This window comes from Hemitrygon akajei, chromosome 9 (genome assembly GCF_048418815.1).
Source record: "Hemitrygon akajei chromosome 9, sHemAka1.3, whole genome shotgun sequence".
NCBI classification, from domain to species: Eukaryota; Metazoa; Chordata; class Chondrichthyes; order Myliobatiformes; family Dasyatidae; genus Hemitrygon; species Hemitrygon akajei.
In genome coordinates this window covers 58,679,569-58,701,714 of record NC_133132.1, presented here as the reverse complement: position 1 = coordinate 58,701,714, position 22,146 = coordinate 58,679,569, and the positions used below count along the sequence as shown (strand labels likewise).

At 43.0% G+C, this 22,146-nt stretch overlaps 1 protein-coding gene across 1 annotated transcript; it reads left to right on the top strand.

Moving 5' to 3' along the window:
- Nucleotides 1-498: 498 nt before the first annotated feature.
- On the top strand, nucleotides 499-11,081 carry LOC140732768 (uncharacterized). The gene is made up of 4 exons (XM_073055421.1): nucleotides 499-681; nucleotides 5,937-6,066; nucleotides 8,049-8,229; nucleotides 9,594-11,081. The coding sequence occupies exons 1-4, from the start codon at nucleotides 532-534 to the stop codon at nucleotides 9,751-9,753; spliced, it is 621 nt and encodes a 206-aa protein (XP_072911522.1). The 5' UTR covers nucleotides 499-531; the 3' UTR covers nucleotides 9,754-11,081.
- The last annotated feature ends 11,065 nt before the right edge of the window (nucleotides 11,082-22,146 follow it).

Sequence of the window (22,146 nt, the reverse complement as noted above, 5' to 3'; positions counted from 1 at the left end):
TGTTGCCTGAATACGTAACACTACTATCAAGTGTGACAGTGGGAAAGTGTGTATAGAACTGGAGGAAATAGCAGAGGTACTTAATGAATACTTTACTTCAGTATTCACTATGGAAAAGTTATGCTAGAATTTCTTCCTGTTTTAAACTACTATGCATCTGAACATTATCTGCTCTCATAGCAAGTGTATTGTCTGTGTTGTGGATAAAAAAAACTATAGCAGAGAAGGATCCCAGATGTATCAAGAACCCCACTTGCCACACTGCTGATTCCACTTCCCCAAACTTCACCATCTATTTAAATGTCTATTGTGGAAACTCAGACTTTCTGCGAGTCAGCACTCCCGGGGTTAATAACTGAAGGGTACAACATCATCTTGGCAAAGGTTTTGTATTATATATAAGCTGACATCATTCCTAAGCTATTATATGCAAATTGCCTTCAGAAAACGATATAAAAAAGGTTCAAACTCACGGCTCGAACAGCAGATTCACCTGGAGGTGCTGAGAGTCACTGGGTGCATTCAACAGTGATGGGAACAGAGCACAAGATGCTGAGACTCTGTGTAACTCTCTGTGTTCTCCTCAGGCTGCAGGCAGCAGTAACAGGAGGAAGAGATCTTGTGGAAGAATCGTGCCAGAGCATTATCTGTTATCCGATCTCGAAAGTCGCTGTGTATGATGTAAGTACTGTTGGGAACCAGCAGAAGTATTTTGTGGGAAGGTTCTGTATTTCTTGTTGTGGGTTCTTTAGGTTATAGAGTCGTACATCATCAAAACAGGTTCTGCTGCCCTGGTAAAATCCTCATCAATCTTTTCTGAACCCTTTCCAGCTTGATGACATTCTTCCTATAGATAGCTGACCAGACGATATATGTATATCCCTTGTATACACCTTTTCCAAAGTTTCAAAGTTTCCTGAAATGCTTTTTCTTCCCAACCATCCATGAAAACAGAGGAGTGCCCCAAAGAATGAATGACAGTTAAATATTAGAACCCCAAAGTCCCCCCCCAAACCCCCCTCCCTCCCGCACGCAAGTGGCAGCAAGCAATGATCCCCACTTCCCTCACCAAAAAAAGCATTGGCGCCCTTAGCATGTCGAATAATGGCCAGTTATGAAACTCTGAGGGCGGGTCCCATTCCCACAAAGAACAGAGGTCAGCTTGTAACTCCAGGCCAGGGTCTTCAAAGAACCCTGAAAGGGAAAAATAGAGATAATTAAAGATGGAAGTAGAGCTGTTTCCAAAGATGCAAGCAAAGGTGTTGCCATTAGGTGCCATTGACTCTCCTAAGCTTCACGCACCACCAATTTTCATGATGTCAGTAAACTTACATGCCACGTTAACAACATTGCAATTCAGATAGTTAATATAACTGAAAAACAACAGTAGACCCAGCCCTGATCCTTCAGCACACCATTGCTCACAGGCCTTCTACTACCACACTCTGCCTACTTCCACAAAGCCCATTTTTCATCCAATGGGCTAGCTCACTCTGGATTCCATGACATCTAACCTTACAGACTAAACTCTCATGCTGAAACTTGTCAAAAAACTTGCTAATGTCCATGAAGATCACCTCTACTGCCCTTCCCTCATCAATCATCTTTGACAACTCTTCAAAGGAAACGTCATTTTGCATGCTCAAAGCCATACTTATTATTCCTAATCAGTCCTTGCCTTTCCAAATGATGCTAAATCTGTCCCTTAGGATCCAGTCCCTGGACTTTCCCATCACTGATGATAACCTCACTGGCCTCTATTTCCCCAGCTTTTTCTTGGAGCTTTTCTAGGATAAAGACCATAAACTAGTTGCGTTCGGTGTTCCAGTACTTCACCCACAACTAAGCAAAACACAAGTATATCTGCCAAAGCCCTTGTAGTGTTTTCACTAGCTTCCTTCAACCTCTCGAGTCTCTGGGGATCTGTCTATCTTAATATGGTTTTAAACTGCCAGCACCTCCCATTCTTCTAATGTGGATATGTTCTAAATCATCACTAACCATATCCCTTAATTCCTTACTTTCCATGATCTTCTCTGTACTAATCAGAGATGAGAAACATTCATCATTTAAAACCTTGTCCATCTCCTCTGGTTCCACACATAGATGATCACAATGATCATCATAGGTGCCTATTGTCATTCTCTCCCTATTGTTATCATTATACTTGGAGAATCTTTCAGGATTTTCCTTCAACCACATTTACCAGAGCTAGCTCTTGTTCTCTTTGTGCTTTTCTAATTTTCCACTTTACTCTTACATCCTTTATGCTCTGCAAGGAACTTACATGTTTATAGTTGCATTTATATGTTATGAAATCCTTGCTTTTCCTGACCTGATCCTCAACATACGTTAACATGCAGGGTTCCCCAATCCTGCCCATCTTCCTTTTCAGACTAACAGGAACATGCTGCCCCTGAACTCCAAGTATCTCCACTTCAGAAGTCTGTCACTTTCTAGCCATTCTGGCTACAAACTGCCCCCTGTCAGTCAACCTTTGTGAGTCCATGCCAATGCTTTCAAACTGTGCCTTAGAGATTCCATTTCAATGCCTGCCTGGTGATGTTTTTAATTGGCTTCCATAAGGTGTGGCCAATCCACCTCCATTTCTGTTTGCATATTTGTATCTCTATAGGTTCCTGGTTGGTATTTTCCCACAGTCGTGGTTACTTTGTCCGTCTGACTGATGTTCAGGATCCTTCTCTGGCACTGGCTGTTAAAGGCCTACAGTTTTTGTAGTGTCTTTTTTTTAATTGTTCTCCAGGTTTCGGAGCCATATAGGAACATTATTTTAACATTTCAGTTGAAGATTCTGATTTGGTTTTCCTTGATATGACACTGGATGTCCACATTTTCTTCAAGATGTTCAAATCTACTTGAGCTCTGTAAATCCTGGCTTTGACATCCTCATCCATTCCACCATATATACTCACAATGCTTCCAAGATAGACAAAGGAAGTCACTTCTTCCAAGGTTGTATCTATCATCACTATGGGTCAATTGTGGTTGCAGTTCATCTTCATCACTTTGTTTTATCTACATTTAATCTTAGACCCAGCATGGTGGAGTTAGCAGTCAAGAGTGTTGATTTCTCTTACATCTGTTGCTTAGAGCTAGACAGTAGAGCAATGTCATCTGCAAAGTACAGGTCATCAATTTGCCATCATATAGTCCACTGAATTCCATTTCAATTTTCACTTGTCCATTTCATAATCCAGTCTATTGAAAACAGGAATAGAAAATGAAGCAACATACATCCCTGCTTCACCCACTGTTGACAATCAAGTTTTCTGACGGTTTCCTTGTAGGTATGACATGTTGTTGGAGTTTCTGATGATCTTGATAAATTTCTGAGGTCGTCCGTAATGTTTCATATATTTCTACAGGGTGTTTCTGTCTAAACTATGGAAGGCTTTCTCATGGTCAGTGAAGTTGATGTAGAGAGAAGACTGACTCTTCTATGATTATTCTTAAGGTATCTATCTGGTCTGCGCAGGAGCGATCTTTCCTAAATTCTACTTGCTAGTTCCTTAATATTGTGTCAACAACTTTTGAAGGTGTTGCAGAATAATTCTGTTTCGCACCTTTCTGTCCACAGGCATAAAGGACATACCTCTGTAATTTTTACAGTCTTATGAGTCACCTTTCTTTGGAAGCTTCATTATGGGACTTTCTTTCCATTCTTGTGCCATCTTTTCTTTGTCCCAGATGTTGCAGAACGAAGTGTCTAGTATATCTGCTTAAAGTTTAGGGTCTGCCTTCAATGCTCCTGGTTGTATGCTGTCTAGGCCAGTTGCTTTTCCTGACTTTAGCCTCTTGATTGTCTGTATGATTTCCTTCTTTGATGGCTTGGCACAGTTGACATCTAAGTCTGATGGTGCTTCTGGAATTAAAGGAGATTCCAGAGGAGGTGGTCTGTTCAGAAACTCATCAAAGTACTGTTCCCAGGGTTGGAACTGTTTGTCTTCTTTTTTTGGACATTTCCATCTTGTGTTGTACCAGCAAACCTTCCCCCCTCCAGTTTAGGTGGAAGCTGCCTCTTCTGTTTGGGTCCCATCTTCCCTGGAAGAGCGCCCAATATCCCAAAAATCTGAAGGCCTCCCCCCTACGCTAACTACCTAGCCAGAAGTTAAACTGTACAATCTTCATATGTTTGGCCTAACTAGCACATGGCACAAGTAACAATCATGAGATCACAAACATGAAGGCTCTGTTCTTTAACTCAGCAAGTAACTTCCTGAACTCAGTTTTCAGCAGCCTGTTGCTCTTCCTACCTGTGTTAGGACTACAGTCTCTGGCTGCACATCCACCCACTTTAAAAATGCTGAGGGTTCAATCTGAGATGTTCTGGACCCTGGCACCCAGGAGGCAACATGCCATCTGGGAACCTTGATCTCATCCACAGAAACTCCTTTCTGTTCCCCTAAGTAACAAATCCCATGTCACTATTGCTCGTCTTTTCTCCTTTCTGAGCCACAGAGACAGTTTCAGTGCCAGAGACCTGACTGCCGTGACTTTCCTCTGCAAGGTCATCTCCCCACCCCATCCAAACAGTAGGCAAAATGGTATACCCTTTTTTGAGGTGGATGGCCACAGTGCTACTCTGCATGGACTGCTTAATCCTTTTCATCCTCCTGACTGTCACCCAATTTCTTGTGTCCTACACCTTGGGCGTAACTACATCTCTACATGTCCTGCCTATCGTCCCCTCAACCTCTCAACTAACCTAAAGTTAGAAGATCCAGCTGGTGCACTTCTTGCAGGTGACGTTGTCAGGGACACTGGAGGTCTCCCTGCCTTCCCACATCCTGAAAAAGGAGCATTCAGCTATCCTACCTACAGCTTTTGCTTTCTCTCACACAAGCCTCTCATCAATGAAGCCTCGAAGACCTCAAGCCTCAAATCCCCACTTTAATACTGTCCACTCGAACAAAACCTGCTCTGTTTGCTCCTGCCTTATTTATATTTCCCCTTGCTAATGAATCCCGATCTCTGATTGGCCACTGTCCAAACACTGAAGTTTCCATGAACTGCAGTACTTTAATGCACAGTCGCCAACTTGTGTGAGCCACATACTCTGTTGCTTCCAATCTCTGATTAGCTGCTTTTTTAAAGTCAAGACTTCTGCAAAGCGCTGCTTTTAAAATGCACTTTCACCTCTTCTCTTACTCCCAATCTCTGACTGGCTGCAGTTTAAACTTATCTTTTTCCATGAATGTTATGGTCACTGGTCCCAAAGTGATCCCTCGTTGCTTCTTCAGTCACTCAGCAGGTAACATAGGAGGTCCAATGTTTCCCACTTTCAGTATGTTTGCCTGTGTATTTGGAGTTCAAGTATATAGTTGACCCTATTAGTTTCCAAGGTTCTTCCATGTGAACAGCTCCACCAGGTTTTGCTTTTACTAATACATTTGCATCTTCAATCGAAGCAAAGAACAAAAATGTAGTGAAACTTTCTGATGCTGGTTCAACAACCATACAGTGACTGCTGTGACCAGTTATGAGTGTATAAACCTCTATAGGAGCATCTCTCAGCCTCCCTCCTCAGAGGATGGATGAAGCGTTGGGGGAACAAAACCAGAGATAACTGTTTGGACAGTATGGTTAGGGGTCCAACAGCATCTCATTCCTAACTCCATCCCATCTTTTCTTATTGTGAGTACAGTCCCTATTCCCTCCGGTGAATGGGCTCAGAGTCCTTAAACTCAGCCTTCAGTGGAGCGCTGCTGCTGAGAGCAGCGTCTTTCACCCAGATTATTTGATTGGAAGGTAAAACTATTCAATGAACAGCAGTTCCTTTAAATTCGGCAAATTCTTTCAGGAACTCATCATGGTCACAACATCATGAGGATGCCACCTGAAGGCGCCAACACAGATAATGCCCATGTGTTTTACCAATGTTCCTGTGACGCATCTGTTTTTGTTCATTGCCACAGGAGTACGAAGAGGTAGAGGTCCCGTCCCTTCATTGGCTGTATACATCTGTGAATGGAACGGATTTAGAGACTGCAGCAAACATCGCACTGGACAGACTGTTAGATTATTCATATCTTAATAATGCTGCTGGTATGTGAGATGTTTCTTCAACGTAATGGAACATTTCTTGTGTCTCAATGTATGACTCGTCTTATTTCAAACTAGTGTCCAGGCAGACAGACTTGATCCATGTTTAGCTATCGGGAGGTTTTCAAAGTTCAAAATAAATTTACTACCAAAGTATATCTATTCACCGTACGCATACACCCCTGGGATCTGTTTCCCTGTTGGCATACTCAGTAAATCCCTGAACCACAATAGAATCTATGTAAGACTGCGCCCAACAGGATGGAAAAACAACAAATGTGCAAAAGACAGCAAGCAATGCAAATGGAAAAGAAAAAGAGAATAGATAGAGAGATATCGCAAGCAGGAAAGTGAATCCAGAGGTTGTGGGAACATTTCAGTGACGGGGCAAGGGAAGTTGAGTGAAGTTATTCCCACTGGTTGAAGAGCCTGACGTTTGAGGGGTAATAACTGTTCCTGACCCTAGTGCTGTGAGTCCTGAGTCTCCTGTACCTTCTTCCTGATGACAGCGCGCGAACAGAGCATTCCCTGAGTGGTGGGAGCCCTTGATGATGGATGCTGCTTTCCTGTGACAGTGCTCCATGTACATGTGCTAAAAGGTGGGGATACTTTACCCATAAGACCATAGGACACAGCAAATTAAGACATTTGACTCATATTGTCTGCTCTGCCATTTAATCATGGATTCTCCACTTCCCTCTCAACCCTGTTCTCCTGGCCTCTTCCTATAACCTTTCAAGTTATCAAGAACCTATCAACTGCTGTCTTAAGTACACCCAGTGACCTGGCTTCCAGAGCCCCCTGTGGCAATGAATGCCACAGATTCACCATTGTCTGGCTAAAGGCATTCCTCATAAACTCCTTTTTAAATAGATGTCTCTCTTCTGATGTTGGGCCCACTGCTCCAATACTCCCTTCACTATAGGAAACATCCTCTCCACATCCTTTCAACATTTGGTAGATTTCAATGAGATTCCCCCTCCCCTTCATCTCTATTCCAGTGAGTACAAACCCAGAACCATCAAACACTCCTCATATGACAAGCCTTTCTTTCCCAGAATCCGCTGTCATTACAGCACATCCTTTCTTAGATAAAAGGCCGTAAAATGTTCACAATACTGCAAGTGATGCCTCCAAGTGCCTTATAAAACCATAGCATTAAATCCTTGTTTTTACATTCTCATCCTCTTGAAATGAATGCTAATATTGAATTTGCCTTCCTCACCACTGACTCAACTTGCAAGTTAGCCTTTTGGGAAGCCTGCATGAGGATACCCAAGTCCCTCAAATTTTTGAAATGTCTCCCCAATTTTAAAGAAAATAGTCTATGCTTTTATTCCTTCTATCAAAGAGCACGACCACGCACTCCATGGCACTGTATTATTTCTGCCATTGCTTAATACTCTTAATCTGTCCAATCCTTCTGCAGACTCCCTGCTTCCTCAACACTGCCTGCCCCTCCACCTATCTTCCTCTCATCATCAAATTTGGCCACAAAGTCATCAATTCCATGAGGGATTGGTCCTTATCCACTACTTTGGCCCTTCATGACAAAGCTGGGCAAAGAGGGGTCAACTCTTCCCATTTTTCACCTCGTCACTCCCTCCTGCAGTGGGGTGAGCAGAACTGTGCAGAGTTGTCCAGCTGCAACAGCATCTGTCACTCGTACAGAGCCAGCTTCAACCATTCAATGCTGTTTCCTGACTACTGAAGCCCAGGGCTGACAGCTCTTCTGAGTTTTGTTTGATGAAGTGGGATAGAATTCTTACAAAACACAGAGTCATTTGCCATTTCGCCCCCAGCCTGCAGTAAAATTAGAGAAAGCTGAAAATACTCATAGGTCAGCCAGCATCTGTGGAGAAAAACAGAATTAATATTCAGCGAAGTTTTGTCAGTACTCCGGCTGTAACCTGGCCCATCTTGATCAGTGTGGTGAATGACCTGCTAATATAATGCTGTTATTGTAAATGTCTCTTTCTCCACAGAAACCATTGTTCCTGTCTCTGCACCTTGGTCGGTTTACATCAATTGGCAATTGGCAAATGGCATAGCAAAACCAGAGTTTACATTTTATATCTTGTTGCCACTTGAGGTCCAAAGTCCACCTGAACCAAGAGATCCAAGAGTTCAAATAGACATCATGCCTCAAGAAGCAGGTTATGAAAGGTGAGATTTGTAGTCATTTAAACTATTTAACAATTTTGGACTGTCTTCCATCCCTAAACTCAGATTCTGGCAGATTACTGCAGATACTACATTTCCCAGTGTCTCCTCACATCGGAAATGCCTAAATCCAGAGGCCTATCACATGAATTTGCTCTATCACCTTCACTAGGTCTATCACATCTTTCCAACTGTGTGGATGTCTCCACATTCAATGTATCATTCTTCATAGTTTCCCCCAGCTCCAGCAATGTTCCACCACCAGACACATGTTCCCCCACCACCTTCTTCAGCATTTTGAAGGAATTGTCCCACTCTCAACTCCCTGGTTTGTTCTCTCGTTCCTACCTATTGTTGTCACATTTGACACTTTCCCACATAACTACAGGAGGTGCAACATTTGCCTCCTTCACTTCTTCCCTTCCCACCATCCAAGGACCCAAACAGCCTTTCCACACAGGGCAGTAATTCTCGGACACTTCTCCCAATCTGGTATACTGCACTCGGTATTTCCAATGTGGTCTCCACTGCAATGCAGCAACAAACAGAACTGGGGTGCCTGGTTTGTTCAGAACTTGTGCAAAAGATCCTGCCATGAGTCCTACACTAATAAAGCTGAAGGAGACACAAGTGATTCTGCAGTTGCTGGAAATCTTGAACAGCACACACAAAATTCTGGATCAAAATCAGGCAGAATCTATGAAGGACAATAAACAGGTTGATGTTTCTGTCTGTGACCATTCATCAGGACTAGAAACAACGGAGGCAGAAGCCAGAACAAGAAGGTGGGAGGAGGGGAGGAGTAAAAGCTGGCAAGTGATAGGCGAGACAAGATGAGGGGAAGGTATGTGACTGGATAGATGAGATGATGTAAGAATCAAAGAAAAGGTAGTTCGAAGCAGTTAAGTGGTGAAGAAGAAGAAGAGGAAGGCGGAATCAAATAGGAGAGGAAAGAGGTCCATGGAATAAAAGGAAGGAGGTTGGTATGCCCAGATGGAGGAGTGGAAAGAGTAATAAGGACTGGTGGTGTTGGGGGGGGGGGTGGTAGAACTGTGGGAAAAGAAGAAAAAATAATCCCAACAGAGGGCAGCAATCACACAGAGGAGGGAGGGCGTGAGTGTTGAAACCCGGATCATCTCTCTAAAGGAAGAATGATGAGGGTGGAGCATGAAAAGGACTGAGGGAGGGAGAGTGAATTCAGAGCCTCCCGATGTGGAGTACCCCTGCTTTTCGTTGCTGGAGGTCTCAGTCTTCCAAGCCCAGAGTGTGTAGTGAGAGCACCTCCCTATCAACCTGACCGATAGGAAAAGAGTTTATTTATGTGAATAATTTAATGGTGAAATTGTTTAATATTTATTCCAAATTAGTTACTGGATAACAGAGCAGAAAAATGAAGACTACTTGAAGCTTGCGAATGATTTAAAAAGACACTTAGAAGATGACCAACGTTCCTTTGACAGCAGCGGTTTCTACATCACATGGTTCAACACTCGTGGACATTTTAAAATTATATTTTTGAAGAAATGATGCACAATTTCTCTCCAAGAAGTTGTTACATTTGCAGTTTTCAGTGAGATTTGCTAAGCTCTTAACTTTAACTCTTTCTCCTGCCTACAACCCTGTGCAAATCTGTGGCATCTTAATACATCAAAACAAGCTCAAGTGATTTACACACATTGAGTTTAATCCTGCCTCTCTGCGGCTGATGGAATATTGAATGAATTCTTGGTCCCTGTGTATGAACACTGCTCCCTAATGGCAATTGCCCGTTCCTACTTCCCACCCACAATTTATCAGTGACATTAACAGCAAGGTGAGGTTTTCTTCCTGATTCACCTGTTTATACTTTCCATCTATTATTCACAGCTTTGGTACTGTTCAAGGGTATTGATCAATGACTCCTACCTGAGGTCACCTTTGATTATCTGGTGAATAATAGTCCCTCATTATGGAGCTGTCTTCCTCTAAGTCCCCAGGTGAAATAATTTGGGGGTCTCCTGTTCTTCCAACCTGACCTTTACCATACACTTAGTCCTATTCCCGTCAGATCCAACTTGCATATGTTCTGTTTAGTTAACAAAGCTCTTGAATCCCAAGTGATATCCCACTGCACAGTGACTTACCAGTGTGCAGGTGGTCAAAGCCACAGGGGACAGTGACAGGGAATCATTCAGCCAAGTTCCACATTTAAACATATCTTCTGGGAAATCTGGGAGTTAGGGAATGAGATATCAAGGCAGAGATTTTTGTTGAAAGTCTCCATACTGCACAGCTGTACGTGTGTGGGGCCCTCCTCTGGGCAACAGGATTAATCTGGGAATTCTGCTTTCCACTAATCTTGCTTTAACTCATTTGTGCATAGACTGAGAACCAGATGGTTCTCGGTAAAGACACAGATATGGCATTCTATCTTCATAGTGGGATGGATTCTGTGTGTCTTTACCCCTTTCATACTGAGATGAGTGAAAATGTGAAAAGAGCTGATTGAAACTGGGAAGTGTTGGGTGCACAGAGCACTAAGGATGTGGTGGGTGATATTATGAAGGAGACATATATAGGACTATAGGCCTCCCTTGAGCTGGTTCTAGACTGAGCGAAGAAGTTAATGCTTAAGCTGAAAAGCGGCTGTATGGAGACCCTTTCTAAAGTATCCAAACTGTTACCAATGTCCTCATTCAGTGTCCAGTCTTCTGAAATATAATGAAATGGTGAGTGTGATGTATGATGAGCTCCTCATGGATTATTACTGCTGTTCATAGCCCTGTCACATGGAGATGCTCTCATGGTGATAATAGTTTGTTGTTTCTACAGCCTTTGTTTTTTCCAACCTGCTGGGAAATATTCTCACTGTGAAATAAAGGGGGTGATGCATCAAAACAATGCCTCTCTGGATATATTCTTACTCATAAACAAGACAGGTCGCTGATCACATCACACGCCTTGCAGTTACAAGGACACTTAAAGGAGAAAATCTGCAGATGCTGGAAATCTAAAGCAACACTCGTAAAATGTTGGATGAACACAACAGGCCAGGTCTCATCTATGGAAAAGAGTAAACAATCAACGTTTTAGGCCAAGGCCCTTCTTCAAAACACCTCAAATGCCACCTGGCCTGCTGAGATCTTCCAGCATTTTGTGATTGTTGACAAAGACACTCACGTCAGAATGCTTTTTCTGGATTTCAGTTCGGCATTCGTCAGTATTGTCCCATGGAAATCGGTGAACAAACTCCTACTCCTCGGTCTAAATGCACCATGGTGCAACTGGGTGTTGGACTTCCTAACCAACAGACCTCAGACAGTCAGGGGGCACTAACTGTCCTCTCTCCCCACCATCCTCAACAGGGCAACCCCCCGCCCGCAATCTGTGGGCTGAGCCTATTGCTGTACATGCTGCTCACACACTACTGCATGGCCAGACACCCCAGTAATCACATTGTCAAGTTCGCTGGTGACATGACAGTGTGGGGCTCATCAGCAGCACCATTGAGATGGCCTAAAGTGAGGAGCTCACGGCCTCATGACAGGCCTCTTCTTTAATGCAGGAAATCCAAAGCAACATACATGAAATGCTGGAGGAACTCAGCAGGCCAGGCAGCATCTATGGGAATGAGTAATCAGTCGATGTTTCATGCTGAGACTTTTCCTTAAGGAGTGGCCTGAAGAAGGTCTTGGCATGAAACATCAACTGTTTACTGTTTCACATAGATGCTGCCTGGCCTGGTGAGTTCCTCCAGCACTTTGTGTGTGTTGATGTCAGAATGGTGTTCTGGGTTTCACTTTGGTATTCATCATCACTGTCTCACAGAGGCTGGTGAACAAACTGACCTTCCTAACCAATGGACCTCAAACAGTCAGGATGCACAACCGCTCACCCCTCCTCATCACCCTCAACGTGCGCGCCCCCCTGGGCTGGGTGCTGAGCCCATTGCCATACACTCTGCTCACACATGACTGCATGGCCAAACAGCCAAGTAATCACATTGTCAAGTTCACAAATGACACGACAGTTCTGGGGTTCATCAACAATGATAAGATGGCCTACAGGGAGGAGATGGAGGAGCTCAAGGTCTGGTGCCAGGCAAATAACCTCTTCTTTAATGCCAACAAGAAAAAGGAGATAATTATCAACTTCAGAAGAACTTGCACAGCTCACACCCCACTTCACACCGGCAGCAGAGCAGTGGAAACTACAAGCAGGTTCAAACTCCTGGGAGTGCACGTCACACACAACCTCTCATGGTCACAGAACTCCTCCTACACAGTCAAGAAAGCTCACCAGTGTCTCTAGGAGGCTGAGGGGAGCTGGACTTTGCACATCATACTCATATCACTCTACAGATGCATAGTAGAGAGGATCTAAATAAGCTACATTACTGCTTGGTACAGAAATGTCTTACTGTGGGCAGGAAGGCTCTAAAGCAGGTAATCAAAACTGTCCAATGCATCACTGGCACCAGCCGACCTGCCACCGAGGACAGATATATTGACAGGTGCTGGAAAAGGGCCAGTAACATCATGAAGGAGTTCACACACCCTGTTCATGGACTGCTTGTCCCACTCACATCAGAATCTGATTTAATATCATCAACATGTTGTGAAATATGTTGACTTTGCAGCAGCAGTACAATGCAATACATAATAACAGAAAAAACTGAATTACATGAAATACACACACACATATTATATATATATAAAGATTTATATTAAATGAGAAATGAGTAGTGCAAAAATAGAAGTTAAAAAGTAGTGAGGTAGTTTTCATGGGTTGAACACCCATTCAGAAAACGGATGACAGAAGGGAACAATCTGTTCCTACATCATTGAGCGTGTGTCTTCTCACTTCTGCACCTCCTTCCTAACGGTAGCAATGAGAACAAGAACTGGGTGATGGGGTTCTTAGCGACATACTGAAACTCTTAATTCTGCTGTGCCTGTGGTGGTAGCTCATCAGGGAGGAGGCTATGTAGCATTCACCCCAGGACCACCAAACTCAAACACAGCTCCTTTCCCCAAACAGGTTCAGCAGCACATCTGCCCAGAAAATCCACCACTATTTTATTAATTTCTGTCAGTCTCCTTATGTATAGCCTAGTGAGTGAGACTTTATGGACATTTGGTCAATCTATATATGTAGACTACCTTATGTTCTGGATTTATATGTATAATGATTTTTTTATGATTATGGTTACTATTATTATTATTGTGTTCTTTATCATTTGTGTTATTTTCTGTATCTGAGCCAAAGTAACAATTATTTCATTCTATTTACACTTGTACACAGGAAATGACATTAATCAGTCTTGAATTTGATTAGTTATTGGCTCTGCAAACAATTGGGAAGACACCTGATATGTCACTCTTTTCCACACGACTGACATATAAACATTAGAAAGTCTCGATACATTTGAGTACAGCTTTGTAAAACCAGACCTCAAAACTGTGACTGAAAACTACTGATGGTGTCAGCATGAAAGGTACGGATAATAGTGGAATTCCTGCAGTACCAAGTGCAAGTTCTGTCCCTGTTCTCAAGATCAGAAACAGGCTTATTATCACTGCCTTATATGACACAAAGTTTGTTGTTTTCTGACAGCAGTACAGGGTGAACGTACAAACGACTTCAAATTACAATGCATATAAATTGTGCAAAAGGAAGAAAGAATGGGCTAGTGTCCATGGGTTTATGGACCTTTGAAAAATGTAATAACAAAAGGAAAGAACCTGGTTTCAGAATCTGCTGGTCTTCAGATTCTTGCTGTTCCTCCCCAGTAGGCAATAAGGAGAAGGGGGCAGAACCATGAAGGTGAGGCTCATTAGTGATGGATGCTGACTTCTTGAGGCACCACCTTTTGAAGAAGCCCTGAATGGTGAAGAGGGATGTATGGGTCACACATCTGGCTAAGTCAAAAACCACCTGCAGTCTGTTGCAATCCTAATCATTGGACCCTCCATACCAGGCAGTGTTGCAAACAGTTAGAATGCTCTCCACCGTACACCTACAGAAATATGCAAGAAATTTGCTGCATCGTCCATATCACCCTCAAAACTCCAGCCTGTGGTGCTCCACCATCTTTTTTGCTTGCGCACCTTCCAATCAATTCCAGCCAACTCTTTCCTCGTGCCTGTAATTACCCTTACTCAAATGTAAGGCAATTGCTTTCCTTGTTCTCCAGTACCAAACTGATTTTCCCCATCTAGTCACATGATGTTGTCCACTGTGATCTCTGTAACCTCTGTAACATTGCCTTTCTTACATATGCTCTATTTCCTGGTGTATTTTGCACCCCATAACCTGACAACTATTTAGAACCCTGTACGTAACTCCCATCAGGACTTTTATTGTATTTGCAGTTACTCAACTCCACCAATAAATATTATACATCTTCTCATTTTGTCAAAAACACTACTTTACAGAAAGAGGTCCTGCAGCCCATCTTGTCCATGTTGAACTATTATGCTGCCTAGTCCCATCAACCTGCACCTGCAACATAATCCTCCCATCCATGTACGTTTAAAAATTTCTCTTAAATGGTGAAATTGAACCCACGTCCACCTATTCCGCTGGTAGCTCATTCAACATGCTCCCCACCTTCTGAGTGTAGAAGATCCCCCTCATGTTCCCCTTGAGCATTTCACTTTTCACCTTTTGTTTTACATTTAATATTTGAGTCATATTTAAAATATATTGCTAGATTAAGCATTCTTTGTTGTTTACATTGTGGGTTATATGTAAAAGTACATAAATGGCCTACGTCATTATGCCACCAGGTCGTATGTATGCATCTTGTTTAAAGTAACATAAAAGAAGGTAAGATACACTTAAAAGAACAAAGACATGCTTACAACCCAGCTTCCTTGATTTCCTTTCAATTTGTTTAATGTTTTGGAATTACAAATATAACCAGTGCAGTGAGGAAGTTTTAAAAGGACCCAAGATGACTATCTGCCTGTTGAAGCACAGCAAAATGTTCCAGTTTAACAAAAAGCAGAGCAGCATGTTTTCTTCACAAAAGAAAAGATGATCAAGTAAAAAAAAATGCAGAAAATGACGGAATTCATGGGTTCATAAACAGTGCGTACCAGGTGATAATAATCATTAAAAAAGCAGAAATGGTTGACTACATGCAGAGGCCCTGTCAGCGGCAGGAGCAGAGCACTACAATCTGAATAAAATACAGGAGGGACAAGCGGGGCAGCCATTGTCTGGAGTTGGCCCGTGGCGAGTGTAGAAGTGTCAGGCTTTGGCTCAGAAAAGGAGTTGGCTCTGGGTAAGCTTTTTGTTTCCTTTTTGTTTTTTTCTTACTGTACCTGGTATGGCAAATGGCTGTTGTGTGTTCTTCATGCCGGATGTCAGAGGCCTGGGAGACCCAGATTCTCCTAGGGATCTACATCTGCGTGAAATGCATCTGTCTGCATCTCCTTGAAGACCGTGTTAGGGATCTGGAGCAGCAGCTGGATGACTTTTGGCTTGTACAGGAGAATGAGGAGATAACTGATCAGAGCTACAGAGAGATAGCCACTGCGAAGTTGCAGGAGGAGAGTAGCTGGGTGACAATCAGGAGGAATGGAAATATAAATAGGCAGTTAGAGGAGAGCACACCTGTGGCCATTTCCCTCAAAAATAAGTATACTGCTTTGGGGGATGACCTACCGAGGGAATGCCATGGCGACCGGGTTACAGGCACTGAGCATGAGTCCGTGGTGCAGAAGGGAAAGAGGGAGAAGAAGGGAGTGGTAGTGATAGAGGACTCAATAGTGAGGGGAACAGACAGAAGATTCTGTGGACGTGAACGGGACACCCGACTGGTATGTTGCCTCCCAGGTGTCAGGGTCAGGGAGATCTCAGATTGCATTCACAAATTTTGGAGAGGGAGGGAGAGCAGTCAGATGTCTTGGTACGTATTGGTACCAATGACATAGGAAGAAAAAGCAAGGAGGTCCTGAAAAGAGATTTTAGAGAGCTAGGTAGAAAGCTGAGAAGCAGGACCTCCGGGTAGTAATTTCTGGACAGCTACCTGTGCCACATGATAGTGAGGGTAGAAACAGGATAATTTGGCAGATAAATGCGTGGCTGAAAAGCTGGTGCAGGGGCAGGGTTTCAGGTTCTTGGATCATTGGGATCTCTTCTGGGGAAGGTATGACCTGTACAAAATTGATGGGTTGCCCTTGAACCAGAGGGGGACCAATGTTCTCGCAGGTAGGTTTGTTAGAGCTGTTGGGGAAGGTGTAAACTAATTTGGCAGGGGAGTGGGAATCGGAGTGATAGGATTCAGGATAGGACGGATGATAAAAAAGTAAAGATAGTGTGCAGTGAGACTGTCAGGGATGGCAGGCAGGTGATGGGACATAGACGCAGCCAACAGAGTGAGTATCAGTACATTAGGGACGCAAAATCAAAAAGGGTAGCAAATATGGTACTCAAGGTGTTCTATCTCAATGCACGGAGTATAAGAAATAATCTGGATGATTTTGTTGCACTATTACAGATTGCCAGGTATGATGTTGTGGCCACCATTGGCCAAAGGATGGTTGTAGTTGGGAGCTGAATGTCCAAGGTTAAACGTTGTATTGGAGGGATAGGAAGGTAGGCAGAGGGGGTGGCGTAGTTCTACTGGTAAAGAATGGCATCAAATCAGTAGAAAGATGTGACATAGGATCAAAAAATGTTGAATCCTTGTGGGTTGAGTTCAGAAACTGCAAGGGTAAAAGGACCCTGATGGCAGTTATATACAGGCCTCCCAAAAGTGGCTTCGAGATGGATCGCAGATTACAACAGGAAATAGAATAGGTGTGTCAAAAGGGCAATGTTATGATAGTCACGGGAGATTTTAACATGCAGGTCAATTGGGAAAATCAGGTTGGTAATGGATCTCAAAAGACTGAGTTTGTTGAATGTCTAAGAGATGGCTTTTTAGAGCAGTTTGTCATTGAACCAACTAGGGGATTAGCTATACTGGATTGGGTGTTATGTAATGAACCGGAGGTGAATAGGGAGCTTAAGATAAAAGAACCCTTAGGAACCAGTGATGACAATATGATTGAGTTCAACTTGAAATTTGATAGTGAGAAAGTAAAGTCTGATGTAGCAGTATTTCAGTGGAGGGAGTAAGGGAAATTACAGTGGTATGAGAGAGGAGTTGGCCAAAGTAAATTGGAAGGAGTTGCTGGCAGGGATGTCAGCAGAGCAGCAATGGCGTGCATTACTGGGAAAAATGAGGAAGGTGAAGGACATGTGTATTCCAAAAATGAATAAACATTCAAATGGCAAAATAGTACAACCATGGCTGACAAGGGAAGTCAAAGCTAATGTAAAAACAAAAGAGAGGGTATACAACAAAGCAAAAATTAGTGAGAATATAGAAGATTGGAGAGTTTTTAAAAACCTACAGAGAGCAATTAAAAGAATCATTAGAAGGGAAATGATGAAATATGAAAGCTAGCTAGCAAATAATAGCAAAATGGACAGTAAAATCTTTTTTAAGTATGTCAAAAATAAAAGAGAGATGACAGTGGATGTAAGACTGCTAGAAAATGAGGCTGGAGAAATAATAATGGGGTCAAGGAGATGGCAGATGAACTAAATAAATATTTTACAACAGTCTTCACTGTGGAAGACATTTGCAGTGTGCCTGATGTTGTGGTGTGTGAAGGAAGAGAAGTGAGTACAGTTACTGTTACAAGGGAGAAGGTGCTCAAAAAACTAAGACCTAAAGGTACATAAGTCACCCAGACCAGATGAATGACAACCTAGGGTTCTGAAAGAGGTAGCATTAGAGATTGTGGCTGCATTAGCAATGATCTTTCAAAAATCATTGGACTCTGGCATGGTGCCAGAGGACTGGAAATTTTCAAATATCACTCCACTCTTTAAGAAAGAAGGAATGCAGCAGAAAGGAAATTATAGACCAGTTAGCCTGACCTCAGTGGTTGGGAAGATGTTAGAGTCAATAGTTAAGGTTGAAGTGGTGGAGTACTTGGTGACACAGGACAAGATAGTACAAAGTCGGCATTGTTTCCTTCACGGAAAATCCTGCCTGACAAACCTGTTGGAACTCTTTGAGGAGATTACAAGTAGGATAGATAAAGGGGATGCAGTGGATGTTGTATATTTGGACTTTCAGAAGGTCTTTGACAAGGTGCCACACATGAGGCTGCTTACCAAGTTAAGAGCCTGTGGTATTATAGAAATGTTACAAACATGGTTAGATGGTTACAAACTTGGGAGTCCTTGTGCAGAACACCTTAAAAGTTAACTTGCAAGTTGAGTCAGTGGTGAAGGAAGGCAAATGCATTCATTTCAAGAGGTCTAGAATACAAGAGCAGGGATGTGATGCTGAGGCTTTATAAGGCACTGGTGAGGCCTCACCTTGAGTATTATGTACAATTTTGGGCTCTTTATCTTAGAAGAGATGTATTGGCATTGGAGAGGATACAGGGGAGGTACACAAGGATGATTCCAGGAATGAAAGGGTTATCATACGAGGAACATTTGTTGACCCTGATTCTGTACTCGCTGGAATTTAGAAGGATTGGGGGCCGGGGGGGGGGGGGTGTTGGATTTCATTGAAATATTCTGAATGTTGAAAGGCCTAGACAGAGTAGATGTGGAAAGGATATTTCCCATGGGGGGGGGGAGTCTAGGACAAGAGGGCACAGCCACCGGATAGAGGGGCGACCATTCCAAACAGAGATGCAAAAAAATGTCTTTAGCCAGAGGCTGGTGAATTTGTGGAATTTCTTGCCACAGGCAGCTGTGGAGGCCAGGTCGTTGGGTGTACTTAAGGCAGAGATTGATAAGTTTTTGATTGGACATAGTATCAAACGTTATGGGGAGAAGACTGGGAAATGGGTTTGAGGACAAGAAAAAAAAAGGATTAGCCAAAATTGAATGGCGGGGCAGATTCAATGGGCCAAATGGCCTAATTCTGCCCCCGTGTCTTATGGTCTTATGTAAATATTGATAGGTTTATTACACAAAAGGAACATGGTCACTCTGCTTTACAGGTGAGACTTGTGATTGTGAAACCAATCTCATCTTCACTGAATATCACAATTCATTTGAGTATTCTCTTATTAATCCTTCTATTGCTCCCTTTATGATCTGAGCTCTCCTGTTGGTTTGCTCATCCACAATATTATCGGACAAATTTTCTGTTTTCATATCTGCATTGACTCCACCAGCAGTGAAGACCAAGAAGGTATGGACAAGGGAAGCACAGGAGCACCTACAGGACTGCTTTGAATTGGCGGACTGGACTGTATTCAGGGATTCATCTTCAAACCTGGATGAGTATGCTGCAGTTGTTACCGACTTCATGGATGGATGAGTGTGTGCCTACAAAGACTTACTGTACATTCTCAAACCAAAAGCCGTGGATGAACCAGGAAGTACATCATTTACTGAAGGCTAGATCAGGCAACCCAGGCCTGTACCAGAAAACCAGGTATGATTTGCAGAAGGCTACTTCAAGGGCGAAAAGACAATTTCAAATGAGGTTGAAGGCGATATCGGATGCACGGCAATTCTGGCAGGGTCTACAAGACATTACTTCCTACAAAGCAAAACCCAATAGCATGAATGGCAGCAATGCTTCACTACCAGTTGAACTCAATGCCTTCTATGCACGCTTTGATAGGGAGAACACAATGATACCTGCTGCACCTGATGACCCTGTGATCTCCATCTCAGAGGCTGATGTTAGACTGCCTTTAAAGAGAGTGAACATTCACAAGGCTTAAGGTCCCGATTGAGTACCTCGTATGGCTCTGAAAACCTGTGCCAACCAACTAGGGGGAGTATTCAAGGACATTTTCAACCTCTCAGTGCTTTGGGTGGAAGTTCCCACTTGCTTCAAAAAAACAACTGTTATACCACTGCCTAAGAATAATAATGTGGGCTGCCTTAATAACTATCTCCCGGTAGCACTCACATCAACAGCAATGAAATGCTTTGAGAGGTTGGTCATGACTAGACTGAACTCCTGCCTCACCAAGGACCTGGACCCATTGCAATATGCCTATCGCCACAATAGGTCAACGACAGATGCAATCTCAATGGCTCTTCACATGGCTTTAGACCGCCTGGACAACACAAACACCTACATCAGGATGCTGTTCATTGACTAACTCAGCATTTAACACCATCAATCCCAAAATCCTGATTGAGAAGTTGCAGAACCTGGGCCTCTGTACCCCCCTTTGCAAATGGATCCTCGACTTCCTAACTGGAAGACCACAGTCTGTGCGGATTGATGATAACATCTCCTCTTCACTGACGATCAGCACTGGCGCACCTCAAGGGTGTGTGCTTAGCCCATTGCTCTACTCTGTACATACACATGACTGTGTGGCTAGGTATAGCTCAAATACCATCTATAAATTTGCTGACAATACAGCCACTGTTGGTAGAATCTCAGGTGGTGACGAGAGGGCATACAGGGGTGAGAAATGCCAAATGGTGGAATGGTGCTTCAGCAACAACCTGGCACTCAATGTCATATGTCTCAATGTAAATCTCAAGGGCATATGTACAAAATTAAGGGAGGGAAGTTTAGGGGAGACATCAGGGGTAAGTTTTTTACACAGAAGGTTGTGAGTGCCTGGAATGACTTGCCAGGGATGGTGGTGGAGGCTAAAACATTAGGGGTATTTAAGAGCCTCTTGGACAGGCACATGGATGAAAGAAAAATGGAGAGTTATGGGGTAGTGTGGGTTTAGTACTTTTTTTTAAGAATTATATGGGTCGGCACAACATGGAGAGCTGAAAGGGCCTGTACTGTGCTGTAGTGTTCTATGGTTCTATGGTTAGTAAGACAAAAGAACTGATTGCGGACTTCAGGAAGGCTAAGTTGAAGGAACACATACCGATCCTCATAGAAGGATTAGAAATGGAGAGAGTGAGCAATTTCAGGTCCTTGGGTGTCAATATCTCTGAGAATCTAACCTCATCCCAACATATCAATGGAGTCATAAAGAAGGCAAGACAGCAGCTATACTTTATTAGGAGTTTGAAGAGATTTGGTATGTCAACAAATACACTCAAAGACTTCTGTAGATGTACAGTGGAGAGCATTCTGACAGGCTGTATCACTGTCTGGTATGGGGGTAGGGGGCTACTGCACAGGACCGAAAGAAGCTGCAGAGGGTTGTAAATCTAATCAGCTCCAACTTGGGTACTAGACTACAAAGTACCCAGGACATCTTCAGGGAGCGGTGTCTCAGAAAGACAGTGTCCACTATTAATGTTCTCCAGCACCTAGGGCATGCCCTTTTCTCACTGTTAACAACAGGTAGGAGGTACAGGCATACACTCAAGGATTCAGGAACAGCTTCTTCCCCTCTGCCATCTGATTCCTAAATGGACATTGAACCCTTGGACGCTACTTCACTTTTTTAAAATATACAGTATTTCTGTTTTTGCGCTTTTTAAAATCTATTCAATATACATATACTGCAATTGATTTACTTGTTTATTTATTATTATTGTTATTTTATTTATTATTTTCTCTCCCTCTCTCTCTGCTAGATGATGTATTGCATTGAACTGCTGCTGCTAAGTTAACAAATCTCACATCACATGCCGGTGATAATAAACCTGATTCTGATTTGATTTGTCTCCTTTTGGCTTTCCATTCATCTAGCTGAGCTTTGGACTTGCATCTACTTTTACAAGCAGCTTCTTGTCTCCTACATGAAATTCATGCAATGACCTTAACGCACGCAGGCTGGATTCTGGTTCTTTTTACTCACATAAGCTGAATACTTGCAAATTTCCTGAAGCTTTTCAAACTGCCGTCTAGCTTAAAACCAAGTCACATTTCACAGGTAACTACCTCATTAGCTTTCTCAGATAAGTTGCCTGCAGAAACTATTGGGTCAAACCATTGCTTCTGCCACTTTCACAATTCCTTTGAGCAGC

Coding starts and splice junctions, on each gene's coding strand:
- LOC140732768 (XM_073055421.1), top strand. CDS start 532: ATGGGAACAGAGCACAAGATGCTGAGACTCTGTGTAACTCTCTGTGTT. Junction 682..5,936: donor CGAAAGTCGCTGTGTATGAT/GTAAGTACTGTT, acceptor TCATTGCCACAG/GAGTACGAAGAGGTAGAGGT. Junction 8,230..9,593: donor CAAGAAGCAGGTTATGAAAG/GTGAGATTTGTA, acceptor ATTCCAAATTAG/TTACTGGATAACAGAGCAGA.